At 45.2% G+C, this 20,237-nt stretch overlaps 1 protein-coding gene across 1 annotated transcript in view; it reads right to left on the bottom strand.

The window, feature by feature from the left end:
• Positions 1–3,883: 3,883 nt before the first annotated feature.
• DNAJC15 (DnaJ heat shock protein family (Hsp40) member C15) overlaps positions 3,884–20,237 on the bottom strand; it is a 174,812-nt gene continuing 158,458 nt past the window's right edge. Inside the window, exon 6 of the mRNA XM_085621815.1 lies at positions 3,884–5,170. Within this exon, the coding sequence (XP_085477941.1) occupies positions 5,100–5,170 (71 nt within the window). The 3' untranslated portion in view covers positions 3,884–5,099. The remainder of the gene's footprint in view (positions 5,171–20,237) is intronic.

Genomic DNA, 20,237 nt, shown 5'->3' with positions numbered 1-20,237 from the left:
TGTTCGGACTGGCTTGACAAAGTAGCTGTCTGCAAGGCCTATTGTTTTCAGTGTACCGATGTTTCTTTCTTCATTGTCTCTCAGTTGCAGCAAAATAGAATTTGCTTGCATAGTATTATAGAACTGCCTTGTAGCAGCAGTCGCCGCCACAGGATATGGTAGCCTGGAGCCTAATGTTATTCTTTTCTCACTGGTGTGCAAACGAGTGTCTTATGTAATTCCACTACAGACTACCAAATGTGGTCTAATTTAGGACTAGTATAGGATTTTGTAGAGTTAGCATCTATGAGGCCAATTGAAAACCAAGACGACTTAGATTTTGCCACTGCAAGATTACATTTATTGTTTTGATGCAATGAAGTTCTGGAACCTCCTTGGGAGTGAGCTTTTTACCTGTATCCATTTTCAGGTTATTAAGACTCCAAAGTGTCTTGTCAGTACTTCAAACCTCAAATGCAGTATTTTCCAAACGTTTTACAACCACAACCCACTTTTTGATACCAAGCTTTAATGGACATGAGGTGGCCAAGTTTTTTTAAATGTAAATAGAGCATCATTTGGTAATGCACTGTCATTTATAAACAGTACTTTTGCCATTGAAATGCTCCCAAAATCTCACAAGTATACAGTTTTACTGATAAACTATATTTCATAAATAAATACAGTGAATATTTATTAGTTCTGCATCAGCAAGTAAAGTGTCTTGATTTGTACTGAACCTATTAAAATCTTTTGTTTCCTTCATACTTCAGAATTACAAAAAATGTGCTTCATTTTTACTTTCTTAACTGCTGAATGCGTACAATTCAATTACAAGTATTTACATTTTGTTGTGTGTTAGGAAAAATAACACCATACGGCCTTTCCTTTCAGTCTTCATGCACCCAAGCAAGATTGTCACATAATTCACTTTGTAAACACCATTCCTCATGTTAAAAAAATAAGTAGAAGACATAAGCTGACATTTGAAGTGCAGCAAATGTGACAAGATAAATACAGAATTTAAAGTCATCTTCATTTATTGCTTTGACTTTCATGACCCACCAGAAATCGGCTCCTGACTCACCAGTGAGACCTACCGATTGCGAAACACTGCTCAAAGGAATCCCTTTCCTCAATTGAAATTCTGAATTTCATATGTATCTCTCAGTATTTATTCTGTGTCTTAAATGGCTTCATTGGTTTCAAGGGCCTCAGAGATGATGGCATCCTCAATGATAGCTCTATTACTTTGAAACAATGTTTTCAGAAAAGGGGTAGTCATTTGTTGCTTGCATAGTACAACATAGTTTTCCTTCAATAGGTGCCACCTTAGGCTTTACTGTTGTGCAAAAAACACACTTCTCAGACACTGCAGTACCATGGTTTTAATTATCTTTAATTTACTAGGGGGAAATGATCCTTCAGCTTTACCTCCTAGCAGCATTCATCAGATTTTCACGTTCACCTACATGAACTGAGACTTCAATACTCCTGATCTTCCTGATCATTCAAGACGAGATCTGGCAAGGTATCTAAAGGCTTCAATGACGAGAATGTCTGATACTGTTAGAGGAAGAGTTTTTGCTGAAGATACTAAAAGTAACTTCTTTAAAGAGAACACCAACTTCGAACCATTCCTCATTGAGGGGAAAGCTGAAAATCTTGATGTTGAGCGAGTACCTGAAACGTAACCTTGCCGTAGTTGACACAAGGTGGTCATTGTTGAACTTGTCATCATTGAAGATCTCAAGGTCAATGTTCTAAATACCTGTTGAAATCTTTGTAGCAGAGCATACGGATGATGATGATGAAGTAGATCTTCTTGACATTAAGACATCCCATGTGGACACTAGCATGGCTCTGGTGACTGAGGAGTATGCAGGATGTTAAGTAACAATTGGAGAGCAGACTGTCTATTCCTGAGACTGGGGAGAGAAGGAGACTCAAAGATTTAGTGTCCTTTAGAACAAAGTGTTTTAAAGACTGTGGTCTAGAAGAAGATAATTATATTCAGAGAAAATGGCCTCTTAAATTCCAGAGGCACTATTGAGAAACCAGCGAGAAACCAGCAATCTCCATATACTTCTAATCTCGTTAGGTGTTTCATGTTTTATGCTTTCCCTCTCTCTCAGTGAAATGTATGATGCTTGCGCTTTTGCACCACAATAGACCTATCTATAAAGCCAGGAGAATGTACACTTGGGTAGATTATCTTATGCAAGTAATACACAAACCTTCTTATGCCTGACTGAAAGACCATATAGGAGACCGGTTTCCATATTTGCAGACACACATGTAGGATTTCAAGTGTAGCCAGCAAGAGAATAATTGAACTTGACATGTTGACCCTCTCTTCGCATTTTGAAAATATAATCCAGCTGTGCTTTACTCTTCCTGCCATGTTGTTTGAAATTCATCTTAGCAGGAAACAAATATTTACAGGGCCAAACCTCAGAAAAACCCAACATCCTTCTAGAGTCCCAAATAAAATATACCAAAATGCATCAATACATAGCTGCACTAACTGTGTTTCTAAGTAAAATGTTCCTTTCAAAGTATTTTCTGAAAATTGAGCAAAGCTCAAAATGAGAACAAAATAATCTTAAATGGCTTCCCTGACAAGAGTTTGGAGCCTACCTGTTCACTGTCTTAATAAGGAAGCAGACGAAAATGAAGTGGGTGGGCAATAGCTTTTAAATTTGTTTTAGAATTTTCTAAAAATGTTGTGTATTTGTCTACCAAGGATTTCATGCGTGAAGTTGGGTATACAATGCATGTGAATCCATGAAAGAGAAATTGATGGAGAAGGAAAAACATATTTTAGGTCACAGAATAATGCAAAAGAGACTTCTGACTTGGATAAATATTTAGCTACATTGATCTTTTGTGGATTGTGTTTTTTTCCTAAAGGTCTCTGTGGGATATTAGAAACTTGTTGATGACATAAGAGCATGTGGAGTATAATCCAGTACCTCAGAACATTTTACTTTAGAATGAATATGACAAACGGAAGTTTACTTTTTTCTAATGTGTCCACCATGCATGGAAGAAAAACAGACAAATTAAGTAATCTCTTTGTGAACCCAGACGAACCCACATCACACACCATCTCAGGCAACTTCACTGGCTCCCCATACAGAAGAGATGCCAATTCAAGCTACTGACCAACGCACACTAGGCCCTACAAAAGCAAGGACCTGCATACATTAACCACTGCCTGAACTTCCACCAACCGTCGAGAAGACTATACTCTGCCTCCCTTGTACTTGCCCACACTTCCCCCATCTACCGAAGCAGAAGTGGAGGACACGCTTTCTCCCACATTACAGCAAAGGCCTGGAACAGCCTCACCATGCAACTCCAGACCACCACCTCACTTCAGGAAGATCCAAGTGGGCCTCAAGACCTGGCTGTTCGAATAAGCCTCTGGGACAAGCAAGCGCCTGGATACCCAATTGGGTGATCAGCCGCGCTTTATAAATCTTGATTGATTGAGTGATTGAAAGTAGAATTTGAAGGTGGAATTTGTGAGGTAAAAGTCAGCCTGGTGTTCCTTATTGGATGCAAAGACCTGACTTTATCATATAAAGTTAGCAATTAACGGCAAATTATCCTTTATCCCTCCACCCTCCCCATAATATAGTATTTAAGAGTTTTTATTTAACATCAATGTACCAGGGAGAATGCAAAACATGCAAGAAATGTTTAGAAAGATGCAGATCCTCCGCAAATGAGTTGGAAACCTACTGTTTGTAAGGATTTCCAGGTCACCTTATTTTTACTGTGTGATATTGGCTCTTTACTGGGGGAATAAAACCGAAATCATGTGTCACAGTGATAACACGTGCGTTGAAAGGCCCTTTCTTGTACAGTACCTGTGTTGCATGAAATGCTCGAAAGATTTTTACTGTATATCCTTTTATTGACATAATCAGCAGAATGTGGTTTCAACAGAATACATAGACAAACTATCAATAAATAGATCTTCATGACTTTAAGAAGCAAAATACAGTTAACATGAAACATTTTTCAAATTAATTACCATGCATGTGTGCTTCACGAACTTTGGTTTGTACTTTCGCAGAATTAATAAAGAATCTGGGGGCATATGCATCAAGAAAGCATTTTGCGAGTCCTTGATAGCGAATTTTAGAGATTCGCTATTCAGGACTTGCAAAAGGCAATGTATGTAGGATTCGCAATATTAATTGCGATTCCTACGTATACCTTAATTGCACAGCGCAAATTGCAATTCGCAATTAAGGAATACCTTCCCATTCATTCCTATGGGTCTAGAGGCACATAGGAATGAATGGGAAGAAATTCGCAATTTGCGAGTACCTTTTAGGTACTTGCAAACTGCGAAAGCAATTTCAAGGGTGCAAGAGTGTCAAAAGGACACCCTGTTGCACCCCTGAAATAAGCATGTGTGCACATGTGGCGCACATCACCACATGGCACTTTGAAAAATGCAAAAAAGTGGATTTTTCATAGAAATCGCAAATTACCACCAACTTGAAGTTGGAGGTAATTTGCGATTTTTCTAAAGGCAAAATTGCACAACGTGGGTGCTTCCAGAATTGTATATAAGGAATCGCAATTTGCGATTTCTTAAATGCATTCGCAAAATAGGGAATCTAAAATTTTGCGATTCCCTATTTTGCGATGGCCTTTTGGGATGATGCATCCTAAAAGGCTTTTTCTGGTTCGCAAAAGGGAAAAGGGCTTGATACATATGCCCCGTAATCACATACGTCTGCGATATAATACATTAATCCGTAAACTTAACTAATCTTTTTTTAAAATGCTATTTTTAAATAGGATTAAAAAAAAAAAAGTATTGCCGTCAGGAAAGGTGACATTTTCAGTACTTAGCAGAATGCAAGCAAAAACCTGCACCTTTTAGAGCTGTGGCAAAATATTTAAAATCATAAACACACTATAACTATTCGTAGTCATATCTTTAAATCTGCGTTTTATGGTCCTTTCTATACATTTGTACATAAATGGGCACTGATGTGAAGAATTGGGAGTTATAAAACATTTAATTCACGGTTATGTTCGTCGCAAACAAAACAAACAATTGTTCCTTGGCGTGATGGAAGTGTCATTCAAGGTCACTGGTTAGTGCTGGATTCGAGCATGTCCTTGGCTTCATTTATTTTTGAAGCTAAATATGGAGATCCTCCTGCAACCAGAAAGAAAACAGAAAGTGTCTTGACATTTACACAGCAGAAAAATGTATAGCTCTAGTTTTATAAATGTGACAGGACTATATCATTATTAAAAATGTAATCACTCATACAGTTTTGTGTTGTGTGAAATGCGTTTACAGTTTGAAAAGGTCAGATAACAAAAAAAACCAACTATGCACAACAGTCTAAAAGTTACAAAATGACATTTTAGTGAGCAAAAAAAACATGTTTTCTCAAAGGAAATTGCTTTTAAAATAGTTGACATCGGTAGCAAATACATCTGATGTTGACATCTGTAGAACAAAATGCTAAACGCTTCGTGTGCACACTGCTGGTTTGCATCAGGTGTTAAAAAATGTTTTATTTTGGACTCAAAAACTGGAATAGCAGACTACCTTGCTAATCAATGAAAATTGGGCACATTGTTATTCGAATACTTTTCAAGCCAAACCATAAAAAATACTCCCCCAGTTCAAAAGGATATGTCCTAATGTTACCCCGAATTCCTGTGCTTGAAAATGCAAGCCAAAAACCGCCATACCAAAGCTGTTTACAAAAGATATGCCTTTTCTTCCTAATTTGGAACGATGTCATTGCTTCACGCCCCATCAAACAGAGTGACTATACTTCAGTAATCTCTCGGTGTGCGACTGTCTTAACTCTTCCCTCACGCGCCTACCATCTGCCTACAGCTGCTGCTAATTGAAATGCAAGGCCCGCATTAGTGATTCCTGATCACAGGAAAGTGACACGCAACATACAAATAAGGCTCCAAGAGCCGTGAGTGCAGTTTAGTATGTGCATATGTTTCTCGTCTTGAATGTTAATTTAGGAAAAGGAATAGTTTGTTTATAAGGAACAGGCAGCTATGTCAAGGTAGGCACAACTAACTCCTTTCCCGCAAAAAATACACAACATATTGTTAAACGAATTGCCTACACCAGCTTGAGGTATTATAGCGCTAATTATAAAGCACTGCCTAGAACAGAGTGTGGTAATATAGCGCTAATTGTAAAGCACTGCGTAGAACTGCGTGTGGAAATAAAGCGCTAATTATAAACGTGCCGCCTAGACCTGCGTATGGTAATATAGCGCTAATTATAAAGCACTGCCTAGAACTGCGTGTGGTAATATAGCGCTAATTATAAGGCACTGCCTAGAACTGCGTGTGGTAATATATAGCGCTAATTATAAACGTGCTGCCTAGATCAGCTTGTGGTAATATTACGCTAATTATAAAGCACTGCCTATACCAGCTTGTGGTAATATAGCGCCAATTATAAAGCACTGCCTAGAACTGGGTGTGGTAATATAGCGCTAATTATAAAGCACTGCCTATAACTGCGTGTGGTGATATGTAGCACTAATTATAAACGTGCTGCCTAGATCAGCTTATGGTAATATAGCACTAATTATAAAGCACTGCCTAGATCAGCTTGTGGTAATATAGCGCTAATTATAAAGCACTGCCTACACCAGCTTGTGGTAATATAGCGCTAATTATAAAGCACTGCCTAGAACTGGGTGTGGTAATAAAGCGCTAATTATAAAGCACTGCCTATAACTGCGTGTGGTAATGTAGCGCTAATTATAAAGCACTGCCTAGAACTGCGTTTGGTGATATGTAGAGCTAATTCTAAACGTGCTGCCTAGGTCAGCTTATGGTAATATAGCGCTAATTATAAAGCACTGCCTAGATCAGCTTGTGGTAATATAGCACTAATTATAAAGCACTGCCTAGATCAGCTTGTGGTAATATAGCACTAATTATAAAGCACTGCCTACACCAGCTTGTGGTAATATAGCGCCAGTTATAAAGCACTGCCTAGAACTGGGTGTGGTAATATAGCGCTAATTATAAAGCACTGCCTATAACTGCGTGTGGTAATGTAGCGCTAATTATAAAGCACTGCCTAGAACTGCGTTTGGTGATATGTAGAGCTAATTCTAAACGTGCTGCCTAGATCAGCTTATGGTAATATAGCGCTAATTATAAAGCACTGCCTAGATCAGCTTGTGGTAATATAGCGCTAATTATAAAGCACTGTCTAGGCCTGCGTCTGGTAATATATAGCGCTAATTATAAACGTGCTGCCTAGACCTACGGGTGGTAATATGGAACTAATTATAAAAGTGCTGCTTAGACCTGTATGTGGTAATATAGTGCGAATTATAAAGCACTGCCTAGATCAGCTTGTGGTAATATAGCGCTAATTATAAAGCACTGCCTAGGCCTGCGTGTGGCAATATATAGTGCTAATTATAAACATGCTGCCTAGACCTGCGTGTGGTACCATGGAGCTAATTTTAAACGTGCTGCTTACACCTGCATGTGGCAATATAGCCCTAATTATAAAGGCACTGCCTAGACCTGTGTGTGGTAATATAGTGCTAATTATAAAGCACTGTCTAGGCCTGCGTGTGGTAATATATAGTACTAAACTAATGTCGATACTTCGCGTCCAATTACTTCGCACGATTTATGTTTTTACTTAGCATTTACTTAGCATAAACCATTACTTCGCAAGTTTTAACTGTGCATGCATTTCTAACGCAAATGGTTAGAAATGTACTTTAAATGCTTTTATTCCACATTGTATTACTACGCATAGCACTACTATGTTTTTTTCCTGTAATGGTTTAAGCTAATTTTAAAAAATCGCACTAAAATCTCACCCTCACACACTACACTACCCTACACTACTACACTACCCTAAACCCTAATACACTACCCTCTACACGACCTTCCCCCTGCCTGGACCCTACACTCTAACACTTCACCACCCCCCCCCCACACTACCCTAAACCACTACCCCACACTACAAAAACATCACACTACTACCCTAAACCCTAATTCACTACCCCTGCACATCCCTCCCACGACCCACAGTCCTGTCCCTACTCCCAAACACTACCCCTTCTCGACCCCGTCACTACCCTAAACCCAAATTACACTACACAAACACAACCCTTAAACCTTAAACACAAACCCCTGCACGACCCTAAAAAATACACTGCCCCACTTACTTCTCTGCCCTCGTGGTCCCTCTCTCTTCACCTTCACTCTTGGATCCACTCTTCTCCTTCTTCAAGCGTCTTAAGAGCAGCACGTCGTTGTTTGGAAACGGAAGGGCCTCCTTTTCCAAACAACGATGTGGATAGTCAGCAAAGTATTTCACTTTGCGAAGTAACGGCAATTGCGTAGTAACAGCATGCTAAGTAAAAGCATGCGTACTAAAAGTTCCTGCAAACTAAAAAATGCGCAGTAATAGTAATACGTAGAAATGCCCGCTAAGTAATGGTAGATTACCCATTCTGACTAGACCTGCGTGTGGCAATATAGAGCTAATTATAAACGCGCTGCCTAGACCTGCATGTGGTAATATAACGCTAATTGTAAAGCACTGCCTAGATCAGTTTGTGGTAATATAGCGCTAGTTATAAAGCACTGCCTGGGCCAGTTTGTGGTAATATCGCGCTAATTATTAAGCACTGCCTAGACCAGCTTGTGGTAATATAGCGCTAATTATAAAGCACTGTCTACGTCTGTGTGTGGTAATATATAGCGCTAATATAAAGCACTGCCTAGGGCCAGCTTGTGGTATTATACAGTGCTAATTATAAAGCACTGCCTAGGCTAGTGTTGTGTCAGTGGCAGATCACATTACAGTTTGTAGATCCACGTTTTAATGATACTGTGAAAGAGAAGATGTTTTAACACAACACGAAGGGTACACAGTAGGGCAAAGAATAGTATTGTTATTGTATAACCTTCTTCAAGACCCTTGGACTCCACCCTCTCCTCCAGTCAGAAGGGACGTTGGGAATTGCAGTGCATGGCAGTGCAGACTTTATGTCAACTCCTTAAATACCAGCTCAGCTTCCCCTTAAATCGGTAAATGTTTTCTTCCTCTACATCAATGATAGTCATACAGAGTAGAAAGGTAGGAGGGTAAGTTAGTTAGCAGGCATGGGTCCTCAGAATAGAAGAAATATAACCAAAACAAGTGCCTCACTTTTTTATGCTGATGTTATTGTGTTCCTAAAATAGGACCCCAGATGCCCTGTAGAGGAGTCAGAACTTGGTAGAAAACCACTTCGATGTCAATCACGTCCCTGTGGCTGCAATGTGAATCCCATTGGAGCTGGAGTGTGAAGTTCGATGCCAAGAGGTGACCCGTTGGGATCCTGGCTGCTGGCCTTGCCGGATTCAACTGAGGTCAACTTGACGGACTTCGAGTGGTCCACTGCTCATTTCCTTTTTATTAATATAAGATTCCCTTCCAAATTATTTTTTTTCTTGCCCTTAATTTCTCCACTTTCACTTAGAACTTTTGCACTTTTCATCCCACCAATATTTTTTCAATGTCTCTTCACCAGCAAAAACATCTTCCCATAAGTCACTTGGATGCTTTATCTACTCATCTCACCTTCTACTCCTTTCTCTGCAAAAGCTTACATCTACTTTTCCTTTTTCTCGTTTTCATCTCTCAATTCCCCCTCCACCCCTCATATGTTATCAGTTCGCTGAAAATGCTTGGTTCTCACACCGGCAAAATACCAACCCCAAAGACAGATGTCAACCTGGTCACTCAATGCACCGCTGTATATGCAAAACATATGCGCCTCTTATTCAAAGTCGCATTCTGGAGACAATTATCAAAAATTGGCTTGATGAAGCATATGGATATCTCGACCTTTTCAACCCGATGGCAATAACATTTCTAGATACCAATGGGAATAAAACGCCAATCCATTAGAGGGTAGGTTAACATTACCCCTGAATATATCCACCAGACTTGTACTTGAACTACAGCAGCACCTGCACCTACAGTGGTCATTTCATCTCAGCCTTCAGAAAGGCTTATCTGGCTAAGATACGGAGCAGAGTTCCATGAAGATTGGAATAAAACATGTTTTGATGGTGTATTTGCTGTAATTTAGAATGACAGTCATGCTGCTTGATGCGGTGTAGCAAGATGCAATGTGGCAACCATCTCGAAAGTATCAAACCGTTAGCTTCTATACTATCAAGATTGTCATCACGTTGCCTAACGTGGTGGCACAGGGATCAAGAGATTTACGACAGTGGAAAACAGATGGATCGACACTTCAACGAAGCACCACTGCTACAGTCTGTGAAGAGACCTGGATATAATGGGACTCCAACCATGAGCAGTACAGGGATGTTGTACAATACCCACTAGTCACTGCTTTGGAAATTACAGATATCTGGAAAATCTTTCCATCTTGAGCCATTTGTGACCTTAGATAACCACTGTCTTCCCCAACTGGACTGTGCTTCCCGTTGTCCTGTACTGACTCTGCCCTACCAGGCACTTTATTTGGTCTTGTGAGAGACATTACACTGTTATGTTTTATCCTTTCCTATGTGATATTTTACCTTATAATATCCTGCTCTAGACTTTGTTCTATCCCATAATTTGTTTGGTATTGTCTCCTCGATACTGACGGTAGCTGTTTTTTGCAAGACTTTCATCTGTCCTATTCTGTCTGGTGTGAGTCATTATAATTCTGTACTAAGTCTATCTGAATAACTCTTGTAAAGGCCTGATTTGTCAGTGATGGTGACCAGAAGTTGTAAATAGGAAAGCCGTTTACTGGAGGAAGTCTTTGGACCAAAAAAGTGCCATCCATACTTACTATTTCCTGCTCTCATTACTGGCACACTGGCTCAATACATTCTGTATGCATCCACTGGCCCCACACTGACCTACTGTAGGATTTTGCAGGGTGAAAGGGTGTTGGTTTGATCTCACCTGTTCCAAACAATGCATTTGCAGATACCATCTGTGCCACCAGAGACATGGTCGATGGGACAAAAAGACAAATATGGTCGGACAAGGAGACACCAACTCTGGAACAGGGAGGCATTAACACTACTACAGGCAGCCACAGACACTAGACCAAGGAAACATGTACACTGGAATACAGAGACATGAACACAAACAGTGAAGCACAGACAATGGGACAGAGAGGCACATACAGTAGGACGTGATGCATAGACCCCAGGACTGTCAAACAATTTAGCAGGGTTACATGTACACTGGTACAGATAGATACAGATCCTAGAACATAGCAACAAGGCCGTTGTGAAAGGAGGCAAAGACCCTTGGTCAGGGAGATATAGGAAGATGGGGAGACTCTTGGGTGGGTACATTGGGTGGATACATTGGAAACGGCTGAAACTGGGTCAGAGACACGAAGGTCAAGACACACGAAAAACGGACATTGGGGACAGAGATATCTAGCCAACCACATCAAGTTATAACACTATAAACACAGGCGTAGGGCCTATTAAGGACATTAGGACAGGAATACATGGACAAGGGATAAAAGGAACACTGACAAAGAGATAGGGAGATAGACACTGAGGCAGGGAAGCACAGACACTGTGGCAGGGTTGCATGAATGTTGGAAAAAGGATATAAACAAGAATACACCAAGAACAGGGCCGAAAATGTTTGGATATTAGAGCATGGAAACAGACAATGTAAAAGTGAGACAGGGATAAGTATAAGGGGAGATCCTGACAACAAGACGGAGACAAACACAATGGGCTGGCAGATATATACACTCGGTAAGGAGCACATGGACTTTGGAACAGGGATACACAGATGCTGAGAACGGGAAGCCGGGACAATAGGAAAAGGAGACACAAAGACAACAAGTACATTTACACAGATATGCTCCCACGCTGGGCAGTGATGTACAAACCTTAGGATAGGGAAACATGGACTCTCCACCCAGACATTGTGCTTGGAGATCAAGAAGAATTTATGAAAGATCACACTCTTTTGGTTTTCTTTATTCTGACCAATGACAGAATTAAAGTTCTCTGATTTTAGCATATGGAAGTAACATCTCAATTTATGTCGACAATGTTATGGTGTCACTGACCTAACCCTGAACCTCAATGTGATACTTGGGGTTGTAAACCCAAACTCTGACCTCAACGTTTAATTTGGAGTTAGAGAATGAAAGGTTCAAGTGGGTGTATGGCTTTAAGATTAGTACGTGGAAGACACAGTGGTCTTATCTATTTTTGTCACCTACAACTAGCAAGAGCAGATTTTCAATTAGGGCTCTAGGTCTGCGCCCCCTGATATTCCTTCACATTCCTGTACAAATATAAAATAGATCGATTTATTTTTAGATACAATCATATCTCTAAACAAATCGATGTATTTAAGTGTGGGCTGGCTCTCCCAGGCTGCCGGCTTCGCCTTGCTCTGAAGCAGGTAATGGAAGTGAGGCAGCAAACAAACTTTCTGAACTGTGACGCACAACGCAGGGCTTACTGTTCTAAAGCCCTTCATAATGAATCACTGCCATTGTAGTCTATGGCAGTATTCTCTATAGGCCAGTGACGCTGTCAGCGTCATGGTTTGGGGCGTTGGAGTCTCCCTCCCTGCGTGAGAGCAGCCGCCCGTCATTCCCAGGCACAGATCCCACCCTTTCCCATTCGCCACACATTGGAGTGGATGCATGACGTGTGTTTTGGTGCCTTGTCCTTGGTAATGGTAAGGGTTAAAATGCTAATCTTTTTTGTATATTGCTCTAAGACCCCTCGCCACCCTAACCTCCGCAACTGTGACACCCCAGGCCCTGGCTGCAGATCGATGGCCCAGTTAGAAGTGGAGCTGCTGCATATGTTACCCCGTGAAATGGATGGAAAAGACGAGCAGGCCAGTGTTCTTATTCCCTTGTGAAGTTGATCCAAATATCCGAGTCAAGGGCAAAGCAAGAGATGGAGTAGTTTCTTTTCTGTAACTCCAGTTCTGTAGTAGGGGTATCTCTGTTATAGTCATAATCTAGTGAATAGTCTCGCCCATGTGCGTGGACCCCGGAGCAATAAAAAATAATCTCTAAAAGGTGACAAATCATGCAGACCTGCATACACCTTTAAGAGAGAATTTAATTTAAAGACAGATAATGCAGCCTAAACCCACAGGCTACACTGTCCAGTACTTCAACTAGAATTCCACCAACATCCACAAACAGCACTGCCTGTCTAGTTTTTCTCCCCATAGGAAAAAACCCTGCCTCTACCAGAAAAAGCCTCTGGAATGATAGAGAGGAAGGAGTGGACAGACAAGCCCCATAGGCTGCCATTATGTGGCTTAAAACAGGATACTGTGCCTTTAAGAAAACTTTCCAGATTTCCAGAACTTTCCCCAGTATCCCAGAATGCCCAGCAGGTCCCATTTACTTTCAGTTCTTTTTGAAGGCGTAGCACGCCAGACCTGTAGCATTCTACATATGAATAAGTATCTCTCCACCGGGGAGGAGGGCGGGTGCTTATGACTATAACAGAGATACCCCTACTACAGAACTGGAGTTACAGAAAAGAAACTACTCCTTCTGTAGTAGGGGATCTCTGTGTATAGTCATAATCTAGTGAATAGAATGGCAAGCCCATCCCCACACAACAAAAGCGGTGGAGAACACACAAGACACTACCACTACTGTGCGAACAAATTTCGCAGCGAAGCCTGCCCAACCTGAGCATCTGCCCTGGCATCCGTGTCCAGACAGTAATGCGCAGCAAAGGTATGGACCGACTTCCAAGTGGCCGCCTTGCAGATTTCCGCAATCGGAACATTACGCAGCAAAGCCGTCGTGGTAGCTTTGCCCCTGGTGGAATGAGCCTTAGGTTTACCCCCTAAGGTCTTATTAGCCTTTTGATAACACAATTGTATGCAGGACACAATCCACCGAGAAATGGACTGCTTAGAGGTCGCAAGACCAGTCCTGACTGAGCCATAATTAACAAACAATTGGTCAGACCTACGAATATCCTTGGTCTTATCCAGATAAAATTTCAACACCCTCCGAACATCCAGGGAATGGAGAGACCTTTCCGCTGGCGAAGAGGGATTCTGAAAGAACGTAGGTAAAGTTATGGTCTGGTTGACATGAAAGTCAGAGATAACCTTAGGAAGAAATTTAGGGTGAGTACGCATCACAACCTTAGCAGCATGAAATACAGTATAAGGTTCTTGACAACATAATGCCTGAAGTTCACTCACCCTGCGGGCCGATGTAATGGCCACTAGGAACGCCGCCTTCCAGGATAGGTGCTGCAATGAAGCCTTGTGAATGGGTTCAAAAGGCTCCCTTATCAGTCTGGACAGCACCACATTCAAGTCCCAGGAAGGCGAGGGAAGTCTGACGGGAGGAAACACTTTCTTCAAGCCTTCCAAAAAATCCTTGACCACAGGGATCTGAAAGAAGGAAGTCTGTGAAGGGCATTTCCTGTAAGCAGTCAAAGCAGCCAGATGAACCTTAATGGAATGGAAATTAAGGCCAGACTGCGCCAGATGTAAAAGGTATGGAAGGATGACATCTTCCTTACATGTTGTCGGATCAAAGTTCTTGGACTTACACCAGATACAGAACCTCTTCCACTTGTAAGCATAGGAAGTCCTAGTGGAAGGTCGCTTAGACTCCTTCAGAATGACCATACAATCGTCTGGTAGATTCTGATGGCCATATTGCACTATTTCAGGAGCCATGCCGCCAAACTCAAAGACGAGAGGTTGGGGTGCACCATCCGCCCCCCGAACTTCGTGAGAAGGTCCGGCCTGCACGGCAACCGCATGTGAGGAAGGAGAGACCGGTGAAGAAGGTCTGTGAACCACCACTGCCTGGGCCACTCCGGGGCGATCAGGATCATCCGCGCCCTGGACTGGGACAGCTTGATGAGCACCGCCGGAATCAGGGGAATGGGTGGAAAAGCGTACAGAAAGCTGTTCGACCAATCGATCCATAGCGCATTCCCCAGCGTCCCCCGCTGGTAGTACCTGGATGCGAAGTCTCGGCATTTGCTGTTTTCGGCGGTGGCGAACAGATCTACGTCTGGAGTCCCCCACCTTGCGAAGACTTCTCCTAGTACTTTGTCGTTTATGACCCATTCGTGGTTTTCCTGAATCAGCCTGCTCAAGGCGTCCGCCTGAGCATTCTGCACCCCTGGCAGATGCGTGGCCGTAATCGTCAGTCCTCGGGCCAGCAGCCAGCGCCAGATCGCCTGCGCCTCCTGCGACAGAGTGCGCGATCTCGACCCCCCCTGCTTGTTGAGGTAATACATCGTGGTTGTATTGTCCGTCTGTATCAGCAGCGAGTTGGTCTGGAAGGACGGAAGGAAGGCCTTCAGAGCCAGGAAGACAGATCTGAGTTCCAGGAAATTGATGTGGTACGTCGATTCCAAAGGAGACCACCTCCCTTGAATCTGCAAATCCCCGGAATGCGCTCCCCAGCCCTGGAGAGAGGCATCCGTCACTACACTCGTCGTGGGAATGTCCTTGTGGAAGGGAACCCCCTTGAGGAGGTTGTCCGCCGAACACCACCACTTCAGAGACTGAAGAGCATGCAGCGACAGTCGTATCTTGTCGTCCCAAGAGCCTGTCCTCTGATCCCACTGATCCTCCAAGCACTCCTGCAGTGGTCTCATGTGTAGCCGTGCGTGAGGCGTGAGGAAGATGCAGGAGGCCATCGATCCCAGTAGAGAGGACACCTTCCTCACCGTCGTCGATGGAGCAGTCCTGAGGTCCTGAGCCTTCCGAAGGAGTGATAACCGTCTCTCCTCCGAAGGAGACACGCTTGCTGACCGCGTATCGATGGAGGCCCCCAGGTACTGTATGCACTGGACCGGAGTCGTGACCGATTTGGACATGTTGACGTGTAACCCCAGCTTGTGCAAGAGCTCGCACGTCCATCGGAAGTGTTCTTGTGCTTCCGAGAAGGATGAAGCCTTGATCAGCCAATCGTCCAGATACGGGTAGACAAACACCTTGTTCCTCCGCAGGTGTGCCGCCACCACCGCCATGCACTTCGAGAAGGTCCTGGGCGCAGACTTTAGCCCGAATGGCAGTACTGTGTATTGATAGTGATTGGCGCCGACTTGGAATCGCAGGAACTTCCTGTGCTTCCGTGCTATGGGCACATGGAAGTACGCATCCTGTAGATCTATGGCACAGAGCCAGTCTCCCCGTTGCAGCTGAGGGTAAATCTGGTGCAACGATAGCATGCGAAACTTCTCTCTGCAAATCCATTTGTTTGCCTGTCGCAAATCCAGAATGGGCCTGAACTCGTTCTTGTCCTTCTTGCGAACGAGGAAGAACCGAGAGTACAGACCTCTTCCCCTTTGAGACAGAGGTACCTCTTCTACCGCCTTTTTTCTCAACAAGATGTCCGCCTCCGCCTGGAGCTCTCTCAGTTGGAATCGAGAGCTGACCGGCGGAATCGCTGGAGGCGGGCTGATAAACCGAAGACTGTATCCATTGCAAACAATATTCAGCACCCACTTGTCCTGAGTAATTTTTCTCCACTCTGCCGGAAAAAATTGAATGCTTCCCCCCACTGGAGTGGGTAACGGTTGAGGGGGAAGTAGCCGCTCAGGGCCGAGACCCGGCCGGGCCCTTGGTAGTGGTAGTAGCCTGCTGGCCTCCTCTACCCCTCTGGCGCTTCTGGAAGGGCTTGCGGAACTGCTGCTGTTGTTGCTGCTGCTGTCCCGAACCCTGCCCACGCCCTCTGCTCGAAGACCCGAACCTCCTCTGGAACGGGCGCTTCTTCTTCTCGGCCTTCTCCAACCCGACGGCCGTCAGGGTTTCTGCCTCCGCCTTCATGCGGGCCATCTCATCATCCGCATGTTTCCCGAACAGGGTTTCCCCCGAGAAGGGCAGGTTGGCCACTCTTTGCTGCGCCTCTGGCTTGAGGGACGTCAGGCGCAGCCACGAATGCCGCCTCTGGTGGACGCCATGACAGTAGGCGTGGGCGGCCAACAAGGATACATCCGCCGCTGCGCCGATCACTTGATTAGAAACCAGCATGCCTTCGCGCACTGTCTCCAAGAAGTCCTCCTTCTTGTCCCGGGGCAGTAGGTCCGCATATTGCTGCAGGGACTCCCACAGGGCCCGGTCGTAACGGCCCAACAAAGCCCCTGCACTCGCCGCCTTCATGGTGGTGGCGGCGGTCCCACACACCTTCCTGCCCGCAGAATCCAGCCAGCGGCTTTCTTTGTCAGGCGGAACCGTGGATGACGGGGCGGTCGCATGCTGTTTTCTTGCCGCCGTCACGATAACCGAATCCGGCTTCGGGTCCACTCTCAAAAAGGAAGGATCCGACTCCGGGGCCTTATACTTTTTCATGAGCCTGGAGGGAGCGGCCTTCGTCGTCGCGGGAGTGAGGAACAGCTCCAACGCGGGTTCCACCAGTCCTGGTACAAGCGGCAGTAGAGGGCGAGACAGATGTTTCTTATGAAGCGTCTCGAATATCACGGACGTCGTGGGTGTTGGAACCGTCACCGTGATACCCAACTTTGCAGCCCCTCGCAACAGCACCTCTTGGAAAGAGACCAAGTCGTCCACCGGAGACACCCTAGTCCCCGGGGAGTCCGACAGCGTCGGGGAAAGGTCTCTGTTCGAGGAGCGCGTGTGCGACCTGGACCTGTACCTCCTACGGCGTCGTCCTGAGTCCGACGAGGACCGTCCACGGCTCCGTGACCTTCTCCTCCTGTGAGAGCGGGAGCGCGACCTCCTCGGCTTTGGCCTGTCCGCCGGTCTAGCCGGTCCCGGCGACCGCTGGCGTCGCGGCTTCGGGGTCCCCTGCGGCGGAGTCGGGTACCTTGGAAGGGAAACCGACCGCGGGGGAACCGGCGGCGGTCCCACTGGAGTGCGTGGCAGCGACCGAGGTGGGGGCGGCGGAGGCAGTGTCCGCGGCTGTGGAGGCGGTGGTGGTGGTGGAGGTGGCGGCGGTGGAGGCGGAGGATGCGGCGTCGGCGGGGGTGGTGGAGGAGGAGTCGGCGGAGGCGGGAGAGGAGGCGGCGACGGAGGCATCCGAGGAAGCGTATACACCACCGAGTACACCGATTCCGGTGACTCTCTCTTCCTCGACGTCGATCGTCTCCTCGACGTTGATCGTCTCCTCGACGGCGACCTGTGCCTCGACGGCGATCTTCTCCTCGACGTCGATCGTCTCCTCGACGGCGACCTTCGCCTCGACGGCGACCTCCGCCTCGACGGCGACCTGTGCCTCGACGGCGACCTGTGCCTCGACGGCGACCTGTGCCTCGACGGCGACCTGCGCCTCGACGGCGACCTGCGCCTCGACGGCGACCTTCGCCTCGACGGCGATCTCCTCGACCTCGAGCGCCTCGACGTCGATCTCCTCTTCGGCGACGTCGACCGTCTCCTCTTCATCGACGGCGAACGGCGATCCCTCGACGGCGAGCGCCGACGCCGGGTCCGATCTCGGCGCCGACCGCTGGACGGGGCCTTAGACGGCGTCGTCGCCGACGACGCCGATGTAGTCGACGGCGGCCTATTCAGGTCCCTCGACGGCGATCGTCGACGCCGCTTCTCCCCAGAGCCCTGGGGAGACGGCGAACAGACGGTGGTCATCCTCCTCGACGTCGCCGTCGACGCCCTCGACGTCGACGGGGAGTGGGAGCGCTTACTGGTCTTCCTGCCCCTGGGGAGCCCACAGAGGCCTCAGTATGGGCCAAATCAGCCCCTCCAGACCCACCTGGTGCCTTCAGTCTTCTCTCCTCCAGAACTTGAAACCTGATCTTCATTCTGTCCCTCAGGGTCCTGGCTGAGAACGAGTGGCAGATGGTACAGCTTTCAGGCACGTGGGACTGGGGAAGGCAACCTATACACACCTCGTGTGGATCAGTTTTAGCCTTCTTTCGACCACATTCCGGGCACTTGTCGAACAAGCCAGGCAGGTTGACAGTACCAGCTACTAAGCACTAGAAAAAGTGACAAAGATAGTCAAAATCTCCAATAAACCCTTGAAAAGGGGAGAGCTCAATGCTGCAGGGTCCTGCTAGCAGAAGCCGGAAAAAAGAACTGAAAGTAAATGGGACCTGCTGGGCATTCTGGGATACTGGGGAAAGTTCTGGAAATCTGGAAAGTTTTCTTAAAGGCACAGTATCCTGTTTTAAGCCACATAATGGCAGCCTATGGGGCTTGTCTGTCCACTCCTTCCTCTCTATCATTCCAGAGGCTTTTTCTGGTAGAGGCAGGGTTTTTTCCTATGGGGAGAAAAACTAGACAGGCAGTGCTGTTTGTGGATGTTGGTGGAATTCTAGTTGAAGTACTGGACAGTGTAGCCTGTGGGTTTAGGCTGCATTATCTGTCTTTAAATTAAATTCTCTCTTAAAGGTGTATGCAGGTCTGCATGATTTGTCACCTTTTAGAGATTATTTTTTATTGCTACGGGGTCCACGCACATGGGCGGGACTATTCACTAGATTATGACTATACACAGAGATCCCCTACTACAGAAATGTGCTTATAGACCATGGAAGTCAGAAGAGGTGCGTACACCGTTTCAAAACAAAAACTCTGCCACTTCTAACCCAGCGTCATCTGTCATGTAAATAAGTCAAAAGAGACAAAAGGTTTGAAATCCAGGGAACCCTAGGGAGGCCTATTAATAATATGACACACAAGCAGAAAATATGAAATGCATTTGAATTTTATTCAAAGCTTTGGAGACGAGCACGAGCAGCTCGTTATCAAAAACTCAGGACAGAGAAAGTGAGTGAGAAAGTAGAGGGGGTCAAGGGTGCACATCCAGCAAGCGCACTCAGTTAAGAAGCAAGGATAGCGTGTGAACGTGAACCTGCTTACTCTTGCGCTTTTGTAACATATTGCCTTACAGATTTGTCAAATGATCTATGGTGTACCACTGTAATCCTAATGACCTAAAAATGTGAAAGTGACCGTTCTGTTCAACGTTTGTTAATAAAAATAATTTTTAAAAAACAAAAAGAAGCAAGGACAGCAACTTTAGATTTTAGTATAGAGTTGTGTACATCTTAAAAACAAAAATCGTGATGATTTGTTTTTACTTATTACTGGCAAATATGTGTTTATGGTTTGAAATGCACTGTTTCTTTTTGTAATTACAGTGGCATATTTTGCTGTTTTACAGCATGGGCTAACAATTTCTTACAGGGTTTACATGATTGCTTCATAGTAGTGTACATACCCATTTCATTTGGCAGACCCTGCCTCTACCACTTCTGAGTTA

This window comes from Triturus cristatus, chromosome 8 (assembly GCF_964204655.1).
Source record: "Triturus cristatus chromosome 8, aTriCri1.1, whole genome shotgun sequence".
NCBI classification, from domain to species: Eukaryota; Metazoa; Chordata; class Amphibia; order Caudata; family Salamandridae; genus Triturus; species Triturus cristatus.
This window is presented reverse-complemented; position numbering and strand designations above follow the sequence as displayed.